At 42.5% G+C, this 20892-nt stretch overlaps 1 protein-coding gene across 1 annotated transcript in view; it reads right to left on the minus strand.

Moving 5' to 3' along the window:
* Positions 1 to 217: 217 nt before the first annotated feature.
* The window catches only part of map2k5 (mitogen-activated protein kinase kinase 5), a 127586-nt gene continuing 106911 nt past the window's right edge, over positions 218 to 20892 (minus strand). Inside the window, exons 21-22 of the mRNA XM_056278631.1 lie at positions 20789 to 20834; positions 218 to 911 (exon numbers count right to left, since the gene is read on the minus strand). Of these exons, the coding sequence (XP_056134606.1) occupies positions 801 to 911; positions 20789 to 20834 (157 nt within the window). The 3' untranslated portion in view covers positions 218 to 800. The remainder of the gene's footprint in view (positions 912 to 20788; positions 20835 to 20892) is intronic.

The following is a 20892-nucleotide window of genomic DNA, read 5'->3' on the forward strand; positions in this document are numbered from 1 at the left end:
GTCACATCAGCCACCTGCATGTCCTCCCTCACCACATCCATAAACATCCTCCCTGGCAGCTCCACACACACACACACTATATATATGTATATATATATGTATATATAATCCAGTGAGTCACTGGACTCACTGGATTATTTTGCTCCCTACCGTTGTTTCTTTTAACAAAGTTTTATATATATAGTGTTTGTGTGTTTGTGTGTGTGGGGGGGTAAAATCCTAGAAATAACTGTGGCAATTTTAAATGAGGTAATAAAATACATCGTTGGAAAAACAGGCACAGAGAAAGGCAGTTACACATAGGAAAAAACATTGACGAGAGAGACAGCGGACGATAAAGCGCAACAGGGTAATCTGGGAAAACACTTGTTTGCCCATGTAAAGCAATTTCATGTTTTAAGGTCATTCCTTTACACACATCCTTTCAGTCAGGGCTATCGCCAAAATCAGACAGGAGTACGCACCGCACACACCCAGAGCATCTCCAAACAATATGGAGACAAATTCAGGTTTGAGAAGGCCATCGGAAGGACATGCTGAATCCTGTCTGACAGTGAGGGCAGCGAGAGAATATTCCAATAACCGTCTCATCTGATCCCAGCATCAAAGATGCAACGTCTCCACTGCCATGGCTTAAGAGTGCTTTGAGGTTACCAATCCCTCACAGACCATAAACCATTGAAAAGTGTCCACTTTTTTTGTCAGTCCACATTAATTCAGTGGTACAGTGCATATGGACATAATTGACCTTCAAATCCTTGGTGAGCTCTCAAGGGTCAGGGTCAAAAGTTGAAGGGAGGTCACATGTGTCCCTGGGCCTGCTGTGCCCTCCTTTCCTCCAGACAGTGGCAAACCCACATTGACACCACCTCCGCATTGCCATCATTATACTGCATGATGAAGGAATGATCCTGAAAAGAGAGAGAAAACTGAGTCAGGTCATTTGAATAACTTTTATACTTTTTTTTGGGACCCCCCCCCTCCTCCTCCCTTTTTCTCCCTAATTGTATCCGTCAATTACCCCACTCTTCTGAGCTGTCTCAGTCACTGCTCCACCCCCTTGGCCAATCTGGGGAGGGCGGCAGACTACCACGTCTCCTTTGATACACGTGAAGTTGCCAGCCGCTTCTTTTCACCTGACAGTGAGGAGTTTTGCCAGGGGGACGTAGCGCATGGGAGGATCACACTATTCCCCCCAGTTCTCTCTCCCCCCCAAACAGGCGCCTCGACCGACCAGAGGAGGTGCTAGTGCAGCAATCAGGACACATACCCATATCCGGTTTCCCACCTGCAGACACGGTCAACTTTGTCTGTAGGGACGCCCGACCAAGCCGGAGGTAACATGGGGATTCGAACCGGTGATCCCCGTGTTGGTAGACAACGGAGTAGACCACTACGCTACCTGGACACCCCATAACTTTTATATTTTTGAACATTTTGAATAATTCCTTAAACTGGATAAGAGACAGAGACATACAGACACAGACAGACACACACATTCATAAACACATACAGACAGCTGCAACAAACAGACATGTACTTTATTTCACAATTTTCTGAGAAACTTTTATTCCACATCTGTTTAAAAAAAGTTGGTATGAAACGTTTTCAAATGGATGTCTAGGATACTACTGCTCAACTCTGCATAACTTATCAAAGTCTCTTGAAGGTTGTTGTTTGAATCCACCTTTCCTTGCATGTGACAGGAGCCAGTGGAGATCAGCAGAGTTTGGTTAAGGAATCATCACAACATTCTCAAATCTGAAAACCCCTCAGGATCTGCATTCAAATGTCAAATGTCTCCACAGTCTCTCTTTTGAATTATGAGTTTCATAATAAATGAACACGACATGGTTTTTTTGAATTAAGTGTGAATATTTGATGAATATTTTATTAACAATTTCAGGTGCCGACAATACCGACCACCACCACCTTTTGTTAGCCATAACAATTTACTTTGTGATTAGAATGTTAAAAGAGCCAAGTGTTAAAAGTATAGCAAATTTCTAGCAGTGTTCATGTTGCAAGGGCTGTTTTGAGGGTTTTTGAGCTCGTTTTTTTTTCTAAACCAACAGGGCCAATAATTTCAGCGAGCACTGTATACTGGAGGCAGACCACAAAGATGTGTCCAGCTTGTGTGGACTGAACACTCATCAGGTTTACCAAACACTGCCGGTGCACCCACTAAGGCTGAGGGCTGAAACAGTGATGTCACATGTGATATCTCCACTACAAGAGTTCCGCTCCACTATCCAGGTCTGGAGGCCAATATTTCAGACATGAGCTGGGTTCCAGAGGTCAGAGAAAGAGGTGAGAGTGGAAGAGGTTGTAAATGAGACATGTCCACCAATACTGACCCATGAATTCTATTTGTCGTGTCTGGAGGTACAATTAGATAAATAACACTGAGATCGGCCCGTGTAAATGGACTTGTCAGCACTGATTTCGATGATATCTGTACTTCACGAAGAGCAGCTACTGCAGTATAGCACACTGTTAACAGGCGTTCAACCCTATCAGCAAAGTTGACAAACCAAAGGGGACAAAGACTTCGGCTCCACTGTAGAGAAATGGAGGGTTTGCATTATAATGTTCAAGACTGGAAGCCATGCCGGGTATGGTGGTCAGTAGGTGGCCAGGTGCACAGATTAGCATCTGGTTTATTTTTGTGTGTCGGGGGTTTCTAAGAATCGCTGTTAAATGTTAAAAGAACTACAAATCCTCGATTTCTGCAGACTGTCAGGGTCACATTATTATTATTTTTATTATTTAATCATTATTTATAATTTCAGAGATTCAAGATTCAATAGTTTTATTTGTCACGTACACACAAGTACAAGTCCCAAGTGCAGTGAAACGAAAAAAGGTACGAGTGCTGAGATGTGCAAACAACAAAGTGCAACAGGTACACATGCATTCCAGTTTGCAATATACAATTTACAATTGAAGTATTTAAGAAAATTGAAGAAAAAAGTATTGTTTTTAGTATTTATTATTCATTATTATATTATTATTTTTATCATTATTAGTTATTAGTGGTCTGGCACATTATCTGCTCACCAATCCTGTACGTTATCAACATCTACAACTTCTAGAAGAGGGATAAGGTGCAGTGCATCTACATGGCTGGCATCATTAGTTTATTTTGACAGAAAAAGTGATTATTGATTACTGCTCTTGCAAACTGCCTCTTTGAAGACCCATTGGCAATGGTCAAATTGATAGGGAAAAACTAAACCACTGACAAACTGGCACAGACTGTTCTAGTATCTTTAACCTTGATTTCTCCTTGTTTGTTTTTCACTAGACAGGTTCATATGTTAAGGTGAAGGATATGGAAAGCTTACAAAGCAATGCAGCAGGGATATCAATTATCCGTGCGCTTTTTTTTTGCTCTCAATCTGCCGCACCACTGATTGTTTTTTTTCCCCCCACCAAAATCAAAACCCAAACCTGTGAATCCTGCTAAAGTTCCCGTTTATACTTAGTTTTAAATAATCAATCAGATGACCTGACTATGGCAAGACAACAGTCTTGTCTGTGAGCATTCAAACTTAGTATGGTTAGCCCAGTGTAGTTGATTTTGCAACAGAAAAATGCTAACGCATTCCAGTGTGTGCTAATCCTGTCTAGGCTGTAGAGATTGTGAAGGACTGGGGGGAGTCCCATCAATCCTGGTGTCCTTCTAATGGGCAGCTGGGGTTAACACAGTCTGAGGTTAATTACTCTCATATCACAGAGAGTATGCGGTGTGTGTGTGTGTGTGTATACATCTGTGTCGGTAAAAGAGGGGTGGCATGGATGCTTCTGGGTGCCCCTATGTGCTGGATACCCATCTCATCAATCATTGCCCGTTGCCTCAGTAGAGTAGGGAGTGAGGAAAGGAGAGAGGGAGAAAGAGAAGCAGGTCCAGAGTGATGTCTTTAATATCCAGCTCCCCACCTCCGCTCCAGAAACTAACCCTGGCAGACTGATGATGTCTGATGGAATTTGACCCAGATGAGGGTGCATGGCTTTGGCTTGTCATCCTACCTTGACACACACACACACACACACACACACACACACACACACACACACACACACACACACACACACACACACACACACACACACACACACACACACACACACACACTAAGACAAGTTATTTTCAGACTCCCTGTTGATATACAAGACACAAACTGCCTCCTGGGCCTGATTATGGTTCAAATGCATAAACATACACACACATACAGCATAGCACTGAGTACAATATCAATACATATCCCTCTCTCTCTCTCTCTTACACACACACACACACACGCGCACACACACACACACACACACACACACGCATGCATGCACACATACGCAACAACAAGTAAAAAAACTGACACTATCTCACTCACCAGAATAATACCCAATTGTGCACATTTTAGTATATGTCTATGCACACAGAGTGACCTACAGTAAATACACCACAAAAAGCACTGTCTGCTCATAATTAAATAAAATCACCTGTGTGACTTAGAATAAATCATGAAAACTGGAAGATAGAAGTGCCGGTTGTAACTACTCATGATTTAGGTCAGTAAAGGTGTTCTGGCTTGCTGCTGAAGCCGGGCATGGATGGAGGTATGACAGGGGAGAGACTCACTTAAACGTATGGCTACATTAATCACCGCCTGGTCGCATCAAAATGGGATAATCACCTGAATGCTGTGGTCAAATAAAAATGGCCCGAGCCCAGGGGAAATCCTATCTGACTCTTTAATTGTTTGGAGCCTTTGATGGGTCTTTTTAATCGAAGATTCATTTATGCGATTTTAAATAACTCTACATGTGATTAATAAGCTCTGAAGAAATTATAGAAGTTACAGGCAATTATTACCAGAGACTGGTCACCACCTCATTAGAGTAGTGTGTGTGCTCCTTTGTGTGTGTGTGTGAGACAGAGAAAGAGAATGGGGAGAAAAGACAGAAAAAAGGCAGAATGAGAGAGCGAGAAAGAGAGAAAGGGGGGGGGGTGAACAGGTAGGTAGAGTAACTAGGTCTTTACAGAATTAAATGCTAATCACTAACTCCCTCTGGAAAATAATTGATTGTGTGTGCCTGCCTACATGGCCACTGCATATGCAGGCCAATCAGATGCCTAATATATACACACAGGGGCAGGAAAAAAATCCCCCACCAATGAAACAAAATGAGCCAAATTATCTAATGTTACAAATGGTTCATCACATCCTTGGTGTGGTGTTTTTGACTTTTTTTTGCCCCTTTCATCTATCAAGTATATTTGCCAATATATAGAACAATAGTCCAAATTCAACATATTAGGGAATGGAGTGGTGAGGCTGCAAAGGAAGAGCCAGCAACACGAAATTGAGGTTTTCCTACCAAAAAGTAAGCAGACAGATAGACAGACTGACAGACAGATAGGTGCAAACAAGAAAAGATTGGTGGCTAAGAGGAGACAGCAGATGTGAAGCAACTCAGAGAAGGGCCAAGAAAGAATTGCAATGATCCATTCTCTACACAAGCATGTAGGCAAGAGTCCTCTTTGAACATGCAGTGATAAAGATGGAAAGACTTTTACCACTCTTCAACGAGGCCTGTAACACGACAGCATGTAGAGATTCTACATCAATGGTTCTCAATCTGGTCCTCAAGTACCACCAGCGCTGCTGGTTTTATATTCTCCCAGGTAGTTCATTACATTCACCTATAGAGCCAGTTATTCCAGCTCCCCAACAGGGAAGTTCTAGACCTAGAACAACAGGTGAATTTAGTGAGCTACCTGGCAGAATAGAAAACGAGAAGTACTGTTGTCCTTATGTATGCTCAATAATATAATCCAGGTAAGAAAAGCAAAGAAAGAAAGTTGAAACTTGGGGATAAACGTTGTGTCCAGATGAACCGATTCAACTTTATGTCTAAAAAGTACTGTTGGTACCTGAGAGGATCTGATTGAGAACCACTGTTTTAGATGATTCCACAGGGTGGGATGATTTGAATATTGCTGCAGTACTGAATATGTGTGTGTGTGCGTGTGTGTGTGTGTGCGTGTGTGTGTGAAACAGAGAGTGAGTGAGCGAGAGAGAGAGAGAGAGAGAGAGAGAGAGAGAGAGAGAGAGAGAGAGAGAGAGACCAAGCAATGGCATTCTTTGTCAATTCTTTTTGGCCTCTTTTGGTAGAGGTTACAAATATCAGCGGTGTGGTGAGTGGAGCATTGATTATCACCCAGCTTTATTCAGCTTCCATCTGTGCAATGTCAGAATAGTGTGTGTGTGTGTGTGTGCGTGTGTGTGTGTGTGTGTGTGTTGGGTAACAGTTAGATTTCAGGACAGTGCGAGGAGGGGTTCCTTTGTGAGAGACTGAGGGACTCATCTGGTACCTCTGGGGTTGTACGGGGGTGAATGTGAATGGGTGTGTGTGTGTGTGTGTGTGTGTGTGTGTGTGTGTGTGTGTGTGTGTGTGTGTGTATGAATAAAAAAGGGGAGGGGGCTGCACTGACAAAGGTGCTAAAAGGGAGTGTGAAGGCCATTGGAAGGGGAATAGGGGATAAGGACAGCTGGGGGAAGGGTAGCTGAAATGTCCATCAAATTACAATCAACGAATGGCTCTCACTCAACCACGCATAAACAAGGACACATACGCAAAACGCAAGCACATACACACACAATTAAGTAAGCGTGGGCCCATGCATACACATTATCCACGCATACACTGCAAACCGAGGCACACTAATGGTATCAGTAGCTAAGTCAAATACAAATCATCTAAAATTACACATGGCACAACTGGCCTGAACAAGATATTTCCTTGTTTAGTGTAGGACAACCAAAACACGTAGCCATTCAGAAACAGACAGACCTGATTTTGTTATCAAGGAAGAGTACTAAAGCAGCTTAATTGACTCATGCGCAGGAAACCTCAGACCAGTTATGACACCACAAAGTACTTATAGCTAAGGTCCTGGGAGCAGACCGATGGAAAGTGAACATCATGTTGGTTTATGACAACAGGACAGGGTGTCCACAATCAAAGATTCATCAGTAATGCGGGAATGGAAGAACACACGGTCACTTTTATCCTGTGGATGGATGATTGTGTCATTCTTTCCAAAGGCAGAGGGGGACTTGCAAGAATAGCAAGGAAAGAAGAGAGATGTGTCATTGATATGTGTGAAATAGTGAGCTTGATCCGTACAGATTGAGCCGCCCAGCTAAGTGACTGACATGACTGTTATGAGTCATGGGGTAAACCAGAGCTATGTTTCATGGGTGTAACCTTAGTGCTGACATGGGCACTAAGGTTACGTTTGTTGGAGTGAAAGATCAAATGGGTGCAAAAGCATTTAGCACATTTAAAATGCAGAAGGAACTAATGGCAGATATTTGTGGACCTAAATAAATAAAACCGACTATGGACAACGTCTCACTCCGTGACCGTGAGTTACATAAGCGGTTTTGATAATGGATGGATGGATGGATGGACAACATGGTTCTTGCACGTGCAGTAAACATTGCTGACCTGACTGTCTCTTCCTACACCGCTGCTGTGTCAGGCCACTACCCAACTAAATTTCAAGTTGTGTCAACCTGTGTCATGGTGGTAACGGTAGTTATGTGTTTAGTGGCTATTGTGTATCCTCTCTATTATGGTAGCACTTCCCTGCTGTTTGCCTCTGGTTTGGTTAGGCATTTCAGTGAGCACAACTGGAAGTGCTCGAGTGGGGAACAAATAGGGGTAATATCTCCTGTCATTGCAACTAGTGACCCCTATAGTTGACGGGGCACCAGTAGTTGCAGGTGGAGTTTGGTGATACGCTCCCTACGGGGGGGATGGTTGGCTGAAATGAAGTGGAAAAGAAGCAGTTGGTTGGCTCTGTGTGTACCGGAAGATACAGGGAAGTCTATGCCCTCCCCCAACTGCCTTAGAGTTGTGCAATGGTGGGGCTTTTAAGAGAACGGGAAACTGGATGGTAAACTGGGATGATGAAAAGGGGCAAGAAAAAAACAACAACATCTAAACTAAAAACATTATTGTGTGACCAGCAGTTTGCGCTGAGTTGGTCGGCTTTATGTTAATATCTTCTTCCTGAGAGGATCTCAGCCTCATTGCAGGGGTTAGGTTATGCCTAGTTCACACTACATGATTGTGATTTTGATTTTCCACTCCCTGACAAAAGCCCCAGATCAGAGGCAAATCAGCATTGGCTTGGCGCTAACAAATCAGCGCTCGAGCGCTATGTGTGAACTGTTCAAATACGCGGGCCGAGAGTCTTGCCAATGCATTGCAGACGCATCCCAGATATCTAGCAGGCTAAATATCTGGACCTGTTGGGGAGTCCAAATCCTGTAGTATGAAATATGCTGTGACTGAAAATGAAGGCTGCGACAAGCTACAGCCAATGATCAGAATGAAAGCCAGTGAAAAGCTATGCTAAATAAGTTATTCCGTTTTGTTTACATAACCAGTATTTGATTTGTTTTTTTTTATATGGGTGGATCTTTAATTTTTAATTTAATAATTAATTTGACATTTTTTACATTTTTCCATTGCGGTGAAACTGCTACACTGTTGTGTTTTTTTGATTGTGTCACACAAGTTCGTATTTATTTTACTAAAGGTTACTGTTTCCTTTTCAATAAATGTTTGCAACAAAATTTACTAAAATTAGTCTGTCAGAACATGCAATCGAAACAATCACATCACAAAGTATATGCAACTTGTATAAAATGTATCTTAAAACTATAAGAGATTCGGTACCAAAGATGTTGAATCAACAACAGAACCACAATAATAGGTGTCGTCAATTGTTGTTTGATCTCAAACATTTTTTAAACTATCTTAATTCATCTGCAAGGGTGACCCACAAATATAGGAGGCCACGGGGAGACAGACACATTTAATTTCTCTAATTTATTTATTATCCTTTTTTATTTTTAAGCAGGGCAGGCTAAGCTTACTGCTAGCCCTTAGCCCTGCCTGAGAGGAAACACCGAGGTGGTCTGGAGGTGGCCGTGCCTTGTTGCAGTGTTTTTGTCTGCGTCTGTGTTTGTGTCGTCGTGTGGAGTGTGTCTGGCTGGAGAGCTAGCATTGGATCGGCTGAGGGAGCCTGGTCTGCTGCGTCCGATGGGCCCAGCAAACACAGCCCTGCCTGGAGCGTCACCTGAAGGGGAAACACCGAGGGAGGTCGGGACAGGACGCGGAAATGGGGTTGGCTAAGCTAACTGCTAGCCCATGCAGACCGGCAGTTCTGACAGTCATCTTGGCTGGTGTTTGTGCTCTAGACGGTGGAGTTTTTGGACTGTGTTGCACTGGGTGGACTGTGTTGTTGGCTGTTTGTGGTTTATTATTAATTTTTTGTTTTGTTCTCTCAGTTTTTGTGTTTTTGGATGTGTTTTTGTCTTTTGTGTTGTACTGCTGTAGGTTGGGGGAAAGAGAATTTCGTTTCTTTGTGTATGAAGTACATAAGATGAAATGACAAATAAAATTTTCCTGTTTACTGATTTTTCCCCCCTTTTTCTCCCCAATTGTATCTGGCCAATTACCCCACTCCTCCGAGCTGTCCCGGTCGCTGCTCCACCCCCTCTACTGATCTGGGGGTGGGCTGCAAACTACCACATGCTTTCTCTGATACATGTAGAGTCGCCAGCCACTTGTTTTCACTTGACAGTGAGGAGTTTCGCCAGGGGGACATAGCATGTGGAAGGTTCACGCTATTCACCCCAGTTCCCCCTCCCCCCTGAACAGGAGCATCGACTGATCAGAGGAGGTGCCAATGCAGCGACCAGGACCCATACCCACATCCAGCTTACCACCCGCAGACACAGCCAATTGTGTCTGTAGGGATGCCTGACCAAGCCGTAGGTAACATGGGGATTTGAACCGGCGATCCCTGTGTTGGTAGGCAATGGAATACACCTCTACACTACCTGGTCGCACTTGAGACAGACACATTTCTAAGTCATCTGTAAGTGCTGTATCTGTGGGTGGGCTTTCCTTGCACTTATTCAGTAATAATGCTGTTGAAATTTACCATGCTTTATTACAGTTAAACATGTATACTTTGTTTTCCTTCTGGACCATAATGCAATTTCTCAAGCACATTTCATGCCCAGATATTGTCTGAATAATGATGTACCAATTTGCATGGCATAGTATATTCATAAACAGGTTACAGAAATGAAAACAGGTATATGCATACTTTGTGTGTTTTTGATGTTTTATGTTGCCTATTGTAAAAGGTTTTGATAAGTCGTGACTCCAGTGCTGATAGGGTCCTCAAGGAGTCAGTACCTCAGACTCTTTTGTTGCCCTCATTATATTATGCTTTAGCCCACAAATGCAACATTACCAGTATTAGCAAATCTTTCACTATAAGAGCTTGGAACACATACGTCACATGACAAAAACTGTGAAATGCAGACATGCATTCAAAGGGGCCTTCGGGATCCCTGCAACCCTAAAACACATTATACAGGATCAAACCCCGGTTACAATAATGATGACAATAAACACTATATCAATGATTAGGGAAATCACCTACTGAGACCTGATGAGCTAATTCAGCATGTGGTGTACAGTCATAAAACAGTGTAATTTTCTTAGCGTCAATGTGCTTTCAAGTTTTACTTTTCAGGAAGAACAAGCAGCAGAGATAAAAACTAATAGCAAAAGATCCCCCTTTGCAGTCAGAGAGGGGAGGGGAAAACTGGAGTGGGGGAGGGAGGTCTCCAATTGTGGCTAGGTCCATTAACATACAGATAGAATAGGTAGAGACTTTTAATATGTACGAAGGAAGCTTGTGGAATAGGATGGTGGAGGGGGGAGAGAAAGAAAGAGAGCGAGAGAGAGAGAGAGAGAGAGAGAGAGAGAGAGAGAAAGTGAAGGAAGGAAACAGACAGAGAGAGAGGCAGGGAGGGAGGGTGGAATGGGAGAAGAAAGACAATCAAGAGGCTGGTGCCACAAAGGCAGGCGTCCATGACCCTATCTCACAGCTCATCATGGGCAAAGAAGGAAATGAAAGGGCCTGCAGGAAGAATGGGACCAAAAAATGCAGAAAAAAAAAGGCAGGCAGAGAGAGGGATGAAAAAGTGGGGAGAAGAAAAAGGAGCAGAAAAGAGGTGAGAGGGAGTTTGAGAAAGAATAAGCAGATGAGAATGAGAGGATTGAGGTGAAAAGTACGGATGCACGATGATATTGGTGCAAGATCGGTATCAGACGACAAAAACTTAAGAAGTTCATTATTGGCATCGGCAGGTATGAAATTTTTGCCGATTTGCATGGCCAATAAGGTGATGCACTCACTTATGTGCATGCGACAGTACTAAATATTCATTATGATATTAAAAAGCATGCTCAAATAAGAGTGTTACTAAGCACACATTTTTTTTTTGGGGATTTTTCCCTTTTCTCCCCAATTGTGCCCTCATGTGTAAGGAGCGACTCTAGCGGACATGATCGGAAACTACACCAGACTTATTTAGTTGGCATGTGGATAAGGTCAAGAAATTAATGTTTTATAATTTTGTTTCACAGCCCTGGTGTGAAATTAAATGTAATATTGTGAAATTATATTATTATAATTCTAGTACAGGACAGACTTGGTGTTCTCTTCAATGAAATAAATACAGATGTGTGTGTGTATATATATATATATATATATATATATATATATATATATATATATATATATATATATATATATATATATATATATATATATACACTACCGTTCAAAAGTTTGGGATCACCCAAACAATTTCGTGTTTTCCATGAAAAGTCACACTTATTCACCACCATATGTTGTGAAATGAATAGAAAATAGAGTCAAGACATTGACAAGGTTAGAAATAATGATTTGTATTTGAAATAAGATTTTTTTTACATCAAACTTTGCTTTCGTCAAAGAATCCTCCATTTGCAGCAATTACAGCATTGCAGACCTTTGGCATTCTAGCTGTTAATTTGTTGAGGTAATCTGGAGAAATTGCACCCCACGCTTCCAGAAGCAGCTCCCACAAGTTGGATTGGTTGGATGGGCACTTCTTTGAGCAGATTGAGTTTCTGGAGCATCACATTTGTGGGGTCAATTAAACGCTCAAAATGGCCAGAAAAAGAGAACTTTCATCTGAAACTCGACAGTCTATTCTTGTTCTTAGAAATGAAGGCTATTCCATGCGAGAAATTGCTAAGAAATTGAAGATTTCCTACACCGGTGTGTACTACTCCCTTCAGAGACAGCACAAACAGGCTCTAACAGGTACTATTTAATGAAGATGCCAGTTGGGGACCTGTGAGGCGTCTGTTTCTCAAACTAGAGACTCTAATGTACTTATCTTCTTGCTCAGTTGTGCAACGCGGCCTCCCACTTCTTTTTCTACTCTGGTTAGAGCCTGTTTGTGCTGTCCTCTGAAGGGAGTAGTACACACCGGTGTAGGAAATCTTCAATTTCTTAGCAATTTCTCGCATGGAATAGCCTTCATTTCTAAGAACAAGAATAGACTGTCGAGTTTCAGATGAAAGTTCTCTTTTTCTGGCCATTTTGAGCGTTTAATTGACCCCACAAATGTGATGCTCCAGAAACTCAATCTGCTCAAAGAAGTGCCCATCCAACCAATCCAACTTGTGGGAGCTGCTTCTGGAAGCGTGGGGTGCAATTTCTCCAGATTACCTCAACAAATTAACAGCTAGAATGCCAAAGGTCTGCAATGCTGTAATTGCTGCAAATGGAGGATTCTTTGACGAAAGCAAAGTTTGATGTAAAAAAAAATCTTATTTCAAATACAAATCATTATTTCTAACCTTGTCAATGTCTTGACTCTATTTTGTATTCATTTCACAACATATGGTGGTGAATAAGTGTGACTTTTCATGGAAAACACAAAATTGTTTGGGTGATCCCAAACTTTTGAACGGTAGTGTATATAGCGTTTTTTTCCCAAAACCGTCAATGGTGTTATAAGTGCTCAACTAATGAGGAGCGGAATATCAACACAGATACAGGAAAAAGGTCTTAATAATTGCAGTACAGGCCTGTTTCATGCGTCGTGCACTCATCAGCTGCTTTTAGGAGCTGTATCTGTGTTGAGTGTATATCTATCTATATATATATATATATATATATATATATATATATATCAGTATTGGCATTGGCAATTGGCCAAAATGAGTTTGAATATATAGGCATATCGAATATTGGCAAAAATCCAATATCTTGCATCCATAGTGAAAAGCAGAAAGAAAAGAAACAATGAGGAAAAAATAGTCATTGTATGACTTTCAGATGACCCTAAGTATTTTCATCAGAAAACAGGAGGAGGATAATAATAGGCAAAATATGGTTGAGAGAGAGTTTGGGTAGGTGGGCAGAGGAACAGATCTAGAGTACATCCACACTAACACAGATAGAATTGAAAACCCATCTTTTTTTCTCTGTTTTGTCCTTCCATCCACACTGAGCTGGTGTTTTCAACCAACGAAAACTGAGTTTTTCTTAAATGCCCTCTGTACCGACACTTTGTAATAATCGTCACGCATTGTAACACCTGTCACACTATGTAAAAAAAAAATCTTGTCACACTTTGTACTAACATTGTAATAACAGTAATTGTAATAACATTTGTAATAACAGAGAAACTGCATTCCTCTGCCTGTATTTGATGCACTTTCGCTAGACGTTTTGACAGATTGCTTGTGTTTCTGCCCTTACATGGAAAAGACTTGTTGCACTTGTGGCAACAAGCATTGTCAGCATGGACTCTACTAAGTATAAACAGTGTGTGTGAGTGTGTGTGTGTGTGTGTGTGTGGGGGGGGGGGTGGCACGGTGGCCCAGTGGTTAGCACTGTTGCCTCACAGCAAGAAGGTCCTAGGTTTAAACCCCAGGCCATCCCAGGTCCTTTCTGTGGGGAGTCTGCATGTTCTCCCTGTGTCTGTATGGGTTTCCTCTGAGTGCGCCGGTTTCCTCCCACCATCAAAAAGACATGCATGTTAGGATTAATACTCCTGTCTGTGCCCCTGAGCAAGGCAATGGAAAGAAGAACTGGAGTTGGTTCCTGGGCGCTGCAGCTGCTTGCTGCTCTTATACAATAGGATGGGTTAAATGCAGAGAACAAATTCATTGTAAGAATACAATTCATTGTAACACTACAATGTCAGCATTGTCATTACAAAGTGTGACAAGATTTTTTAAATAGTGTGACATGTATTACAAAGCGTGACGATTATTACAAAGTGTCAGAACAGAGAGCATTTAAGAAGAACTCAATTTTCGACTACCTAGCTCGTAGTTCATCTCTCATTGAACCAACCACCTCAAGTATATGATGTATGCTAGCAGCCTAGAGCCTACACGAAGTTAACTAAATTAAACAAACATGGGTTGATGATTAAAAGTAACGTTCAGTGCAGACATGAGAAAATAAAGCAATGTTAATTCTGTTCTTAATTCGTTTTGTTTTTTCTCTTATGAAAAATAACAAATAGAACGATAAGAGCACCGTTAAAAAACGGATGATAAGCAGTATTGGTAAGAGTAGTAGTACCGTTAAAATCTTAACGCAACCCATCCCTATAAATGTTATTGTGGAAAAAAAAAGCCTCATAACCCCCCCCCCCCCACCACCTCAAACACGTCAAATCAAATGAAAAGACCCACCAGGCATGTTCTCCCCTGAGCAATGGCTGAAATTCCTTTTAAATGTCCAGCTAACTTTTCCACTTGCTCCTCCATCCCAGTGTGAGACTGAGAACACAGAATCTGTTAGCGGCTCTGCATTTACACTCTCCGGGTACCCCTCCTCCTATACACTCATCTACACACACCTCCCCCTGTGGACCTGACTGTTGCTGTCCCAGGTCCTGTAACAGAAGCCCGAGTGTGTTGCAACTCTTAAAAGGCAGGTGCAAATTGCTATGGCCTTGTGTGCGAACGCCACATCAGAGAAAAACATCAGGTCCACAATGAAACAGATGCGAGTAGCAGGGCTTGTAACATAGTAAAGAGCAAAGAGCACTGAAACTTTGTTGACTCTTGAGTCCCGTTCTCTTTATTTTGTGGAAAAGATACATGGCCACTTAGAGAGTTATCACTGAAAATACTGGGATTTTGCACTTTTATCAAATAGCTCAGAGTTCTATAGAGAAATGAGTTGAAACGGACAAAAACTTAGTTTAAAAGTCTTTTTGCATCACTGTAAATATTTTGTTTTTAGTGAAAAATTGATATATTCCTTTAGTTTTATCATAATGAAAAAAGAAAATAGCTTTGAAAAAATCATTAACATCTTAGACCATGCAGTGGCATGGCCCTTTTAACTGTCAAGGGTTCGGGTACCATAGGGTGACCCAATGGTCATGAATGAGTCTCATGCACCTCCCTACGGGAGATTTGCACCACTCTTCTTGTAAACCTGCTACATAGCTCATTGATTTGCTCCTTTTCCTAATTGCTGCTTGCTTAACTCTTCAGTGAGCATTACAGCTTCCCTACTCTCCAAAAGGTCTAACTTGGCTTCATCACTCCCAAAAGGATTATGACAGGTCAAACTCCAGACAGGCTTTCTGTTGTCTTCCAGTGTCATTCTTTTTATGGACCTTGTATCATATAGCCACCATATTTCATTGAGATGGCAACAAATGGGGCAATTTCAAAAGACTGGGTTCACATTCATCTTGAATGTGTTTTGCAGGTGATCGGTGTTCTTGTTTTTGCCATCCTGGCTATTCCTTGCTGTGATTTTTGATCAGGTTTTCTTTTGAGGCCACATCCTGGGTCGTTTCATAGACTTCACAACTCCTGATAAAGCAATGTGACAAACCCTGCCCTTATCAAGCCCTCGATAGGGCTCTACCAGGGTTCTCCAGCATATACACACAAATGGCAATGATGCTTGAAGGCCAACAGCCAGTTTGTTGTATACAAATGAAAAAAAGGAAAGAAAAACCCAACACACCACCAGAGATTAAAATAAATATGCTAAAAACAGCAAGATGTCTGTAGAGTCTTCAGATGGGAGTCATGAGAGTGTGGGCACAACACTAATTAGGCAGACTTGGGACAGATTTCTGCTTCTGGTGTGGGACGAGGGCGGCGCGAATTCATGTTTGCAGTGGCCTCACCCAGTACCGGTGTGGGAAGATGGTGGCGCAAATTCACGTTTGCAGCGGCCTCACCCAATACCGTCCATGCAGTGTCTTTTTCCACATCTGCGTCTAAGTTTTGTCTTCATTTGATGGCTGGGAGAGCTGGCACTGGATTGGCTGGAAGAACTTGGTCTACTGCGTCCTGTGGGCCCAGGGACCACAGCCCTGCCTGGAGCTGTGCCCAAGAAGGCAACACCAGTCTGAGAAGACGCGGAAACGGGGCAGGCTAAGCTAACTGCTAACCAATGCAGACCGGCAGTTCCGATAACACTGAGGGCAGTCTGGTGGTGGCCTCACCTGGCATTGACTGTGGTGTTTTCGGTGTTGTTGTGTGGAGTGCGGGGAGGTGTGTTGAGGGTGTCTGGCTGGGAGAGCTGGTGTTGGATTGGCTGAAGGAGCCTGGTCTGCTGCGTTTGGTGGGCCCAAGGACCACGGCCCCTGCGCATAGCTGCGCCCGAAGAGGAAACACCAAGGGCGGTTTGACAGGACGCAGAAGCGGGGCAGGTTAAGCTAACGTTTAGCCCATGCAGACCGGCAGTTCCGATAGTCATCCTGGCTGGCGTTCGTTCACTTGGACAGTGATTTTATTTTGTTTAGTTTGGATATATGTTAGTTTGGATATGTGTGTTCTTGTAGCTGTTGCAGATTTTGGATATGTGTTATTGTCTTTGTGTTGCACTGCTGTGGACCGGAGGAAACAATATTTTATTTCATTTCATATATGCAAGTACATGAAATGAAATGACAAATAAATTGTCCCTGATTCCTGAGCTGCATCTTCACACATAGCCAAAACAGAAACCACTAGGTCTCTGGAGATGGACTTGAAGCCCCAATATTTGTTTTTCTTTGTATAATCTTGCGCCTGACTATGTCTGACCTTTTTTCTTTATCCATGCTCATTCTGATGAGCCAACTTACCTAACACAAGTGAATCCAAAAGTTTTTATTTTGTAGGCAACTACAACTGACCACAAACCAGTTCCAATTCTACATTGAGGATAATCATATAGTTGAATTCAAATGATTTCTAACAACTTCTAAAAGGTGCCAATTATGTCGCCTATTTCATTTCAGGATTGCTATGATGAGTAATAAGATTTAGTTTTTTTTTTGGCATTTCACAGTTTTTTTGTTCTGCTCAGTTGCAAAAACAAGCCTAGGTCAAAACCTAGTATATGGCTGTACCGTGGATGGGCAATGTTTGAAACTGTGGTCAATTTGTTATGAGGGATAGTCAGTAGTAGTGTCTATAATGTGAATTCCTGGGTATTAAATTTTCATATGCTATTTTCTGCAGTGGTCCCACTAATATTTGTTGTTAAAGACTGAAGAGGCATATCACATGACATGGTTAAGCTACATTCGAGTAAAAAAAAGTTTATAAATGCAGTTGCAAGAACAATACTTTCACTCATATCTTAGGAAATTTGATTTGAAAGAGAACTTAATTTAATTGTAAGTACACCTATTCTAATTATCTGTCAACACCCCCTCCTCTGTCATCTGTTTCTATCTGTGGATGTCTGTCATTTTTCTAAGACTCACAAGAATTGTTTGACCTGGCAACCTGTATCTGGGAATGATTTTGGTCTCAGTTAAATCAGAAAGTGATATTCTCCTTCAAAATATCCACTCATGAGCACGCCTAGCATGACAGTGCCTACCTGGCTGCAATTATAATCACTGCTGCTATGATCACTTGGAAGTCTGGGAATGAATCAGTTACCACCAACTCTCTGAAGATGCAAATAATTTCCCCTCTAACTGTATGTGGCTATTAGCACTGGTGTTTGTGAATTGGGCTTTTTTTTTGCAACGAAGCTCATTTGCAGAGAAAGGGGCCAATCTTGCACCAAATGTATGCATATTACATAATTTAAATACATGCAAATAGCACCGGAGCAGCAAGACGCTATTTGCTTGACAGCACAGTTAGGGGTGCATTTCACCTTTTGAGGGGGCTTTGAGAATTACACGGTTTCTTTTTGTCTTAGTTGTAAAAGTTTACTGGTCACAAAAGCTGTGCAATCCTTTTGTGAATTCGCTAGTGAGTGTTTTGTCAGTGATTGTTATTTGGGGGGCTTTAACTGTGCACTCTCCCTCATGCTTCTTTAAACTCAGCTGATCAATTGTTTAACTTCAGTGATGTCATTGGTCACCTGACCCAGCGGACCAATCGAGTAGCTTGACCACTCCAAACATGATCACCCACAATGATCACTCAGTCAGCCCAAACATGATCACCCAGTCACTGACATTTGCATTTGTAGGGCTGGGACACTGATCTGGTCCAGCTGGACTGAACATCATATGCTATCCCATGGATATTCAATATGGTCGCTCAGCAAATACCATGTAGCAGCATTAACCCATGCCTTTTTTTTGTGCCTCGAGTGACACACAAAAATAAGACAACTTGGGTTGGCAATTCTCCGATGTGAGCTTGAAGTACAGTGACATCTTTAGATACGTTTCATGCGACTGTCTGCACACAGGCATTTTTGATTAGTGAATGACTTTCATAGGTTTACACACACACATCCACAGATGTATGCACACAGAGAGGGAGAGAGAGAGAGAGAGAGAGAGAGAGAGAGAGAGAGAGAGCGAGAGCGAGAGAGAGAGAGAGAGAGAAAGAGGGAATACTGAGCAATGTGATCTTTTTGTTAAAAATAATTATAGGATATTCTGTTAATCACAGTCACTAGGACCTTGTCTTTTTCTACCATGCCTCTATCAGTCATTTACCAGGACGGTGTGGTACCCATGGTTTTTATTGTCATATCTACTGGCACACTACATGACAGTTGAAGTTTTCTGGCACTGCTACAACTTCTGTGGATACATATCCACAGATGTAAGTTAAGGCTTTTTTTTTGTTGTTGTTGGGTTTCTCCCCCTTTTTCTCCCCAATTGTACCTGGCCAATCACCCCACCATACTCTCCGAGCCATCCTGATCCCTGCTCCACCACCTCGGCCAATCCAGGGAGGGCTGCAGACAACCACATGCCTCCTCCGATACAGTTGGAGTTACCAGCTGCTTCTTTTCACCTGACAATGAGGAGTTTCATCAGGGGGGGATGTAGTGCGTGGGAGGATCACGCTATTCCCCCCAGTTCCCCCTCCCCCCTGAATAGGCACTCTGATCAACCAGAGGAGGCGCTAGTGCAGCGACCAGGACACATACCCCCATCTGGCTTCCCACCTGAAGACATGGCCAATTATGTCTGTAGGGACGCCTGACCAAGCTGGAGGTAACACGGGGTTTTGAACTGGTGATCCCCGTGTTGGTAGGCAACGGAATAGACTGCCATGCTACCCAGACGCCGGTGCAAGATAAGGCTTAAAAGTACAATTCATACATCAAGACTTTCCAGAAGCGCTGCCGACTTCTCTGGGCTTGGTCTCATCTGACATGGAAAGTAGCACAGCGGCATCATGTGTCAACGTTTCAGATAGTTGTTGGAAAAAACAGCCATCACGTTCTCGGGGCCAAAGAGGAACAGCACCATCTAAGTTGTTATCAGCGTCAGGTCCAAAAGCCAATGTCTGTCATGGTATGGGGGTGTGTCAGTGTTTATAGCATGGGTAACTTGCACATCTGTGAGGGCATCATTAATGCAGAAAGATATGTACGAATTTAGGACCAACATATGCCACCATCCACATCATGATACAGAAATATGTAGAAGTATAGGCTATAGAGCAGGGGTCTCAAACTACCGGCCCGCAAGGCATTTTTGTGCGGCCCGTGCTATGTTGTACGTTTTGTTTACAGCAAGAAGGTCCTGGGTTTGAGCCCCAGGGTAGTCCAGCCTTGAAGGTCGTCTCGGGTCGTCCTCTGTGTGGAGTTTGCATTTTCTCCCTGTGTCTGTGTGGGTTTCCTCCGGGTGTTCCGGTTTCATCCCACAGTCCAAAGACAAGTAGGTCAGGTGAATCGGCCATACTATGTTGTCCCTTGAAGTGAATGTGAGTGTGTGTGTGTGTGTGTATATGTGTGTGTGTGTGTGTGTGTTGACCCTGTGATGGCCTGGTGGCCTGTCCAGGGTGTCTCCCTGCCTGCCGCCCAATGACTGCTGGGATAGGCTCCAGTATCCTCACGATCCTGAGAGCAGGATAAGCGGTTTTGCTAATGGATGGATGGATGGATGCTTCAACTTCACTTCAGCCTACAATGGCACTGTCGGCCGTATTTAACCTTGTCACACTGAACGACCCCAGACAGCCTACCACCGAACGATTAGCCAATGTCAGGGAAATGTTGTCTGAGACAGCCTTGCCACTGCTGATATTGCAGTATGTAAGGGGCATTAGAATTTTAAATTAAATTTGTATAAATGAAAATTCTTTCACTCCTGTACAGTGGCTAGGCCTGGTTCATTCAAATGGGCTCCAATCCATTGAGCCATATGACTTTGAGATTTGATGTAGTCTCAATCCTACCTCAAGGTTCGTGCATGACCTTTATCTGGCATCTTTTATTGGTAGCAAAAAGAAACTACCAAACAAATACAAATATGTTCAAAAAGCTATGGAAATAATAATATGAATATGATCACCCTCTGTAAAGACGCATTCAAAATTCTTATTTCATAGCCCTTGGTTTTGTTTTTTTTGTTTTAATAAATAAATAATTGATTTAACTTACCATTAGGTTATTAGGAGCAGGCCTCTCTTTGGGGTGCCGCCTCATACTGGAATAAAAAAAAGATCACATGGTCCTCATTCAGACACTATTCAAACATTGCTTTG

Source organism: Lampris incognitus, chromosome 4, assembly GCF_029633865.1.
Source record: "Lampris incognitus isolate fLamInc1 chromosome 4, fLamInc1.hap2, whole genome shotgun sequence".
Taxonomy (NCBI): domain Eukaryota; kingdom Metazoa; phylum Chordata; class Actinopteri; order Lampriformes; family Lampridae; genus Lampris; species Lampris incognitus.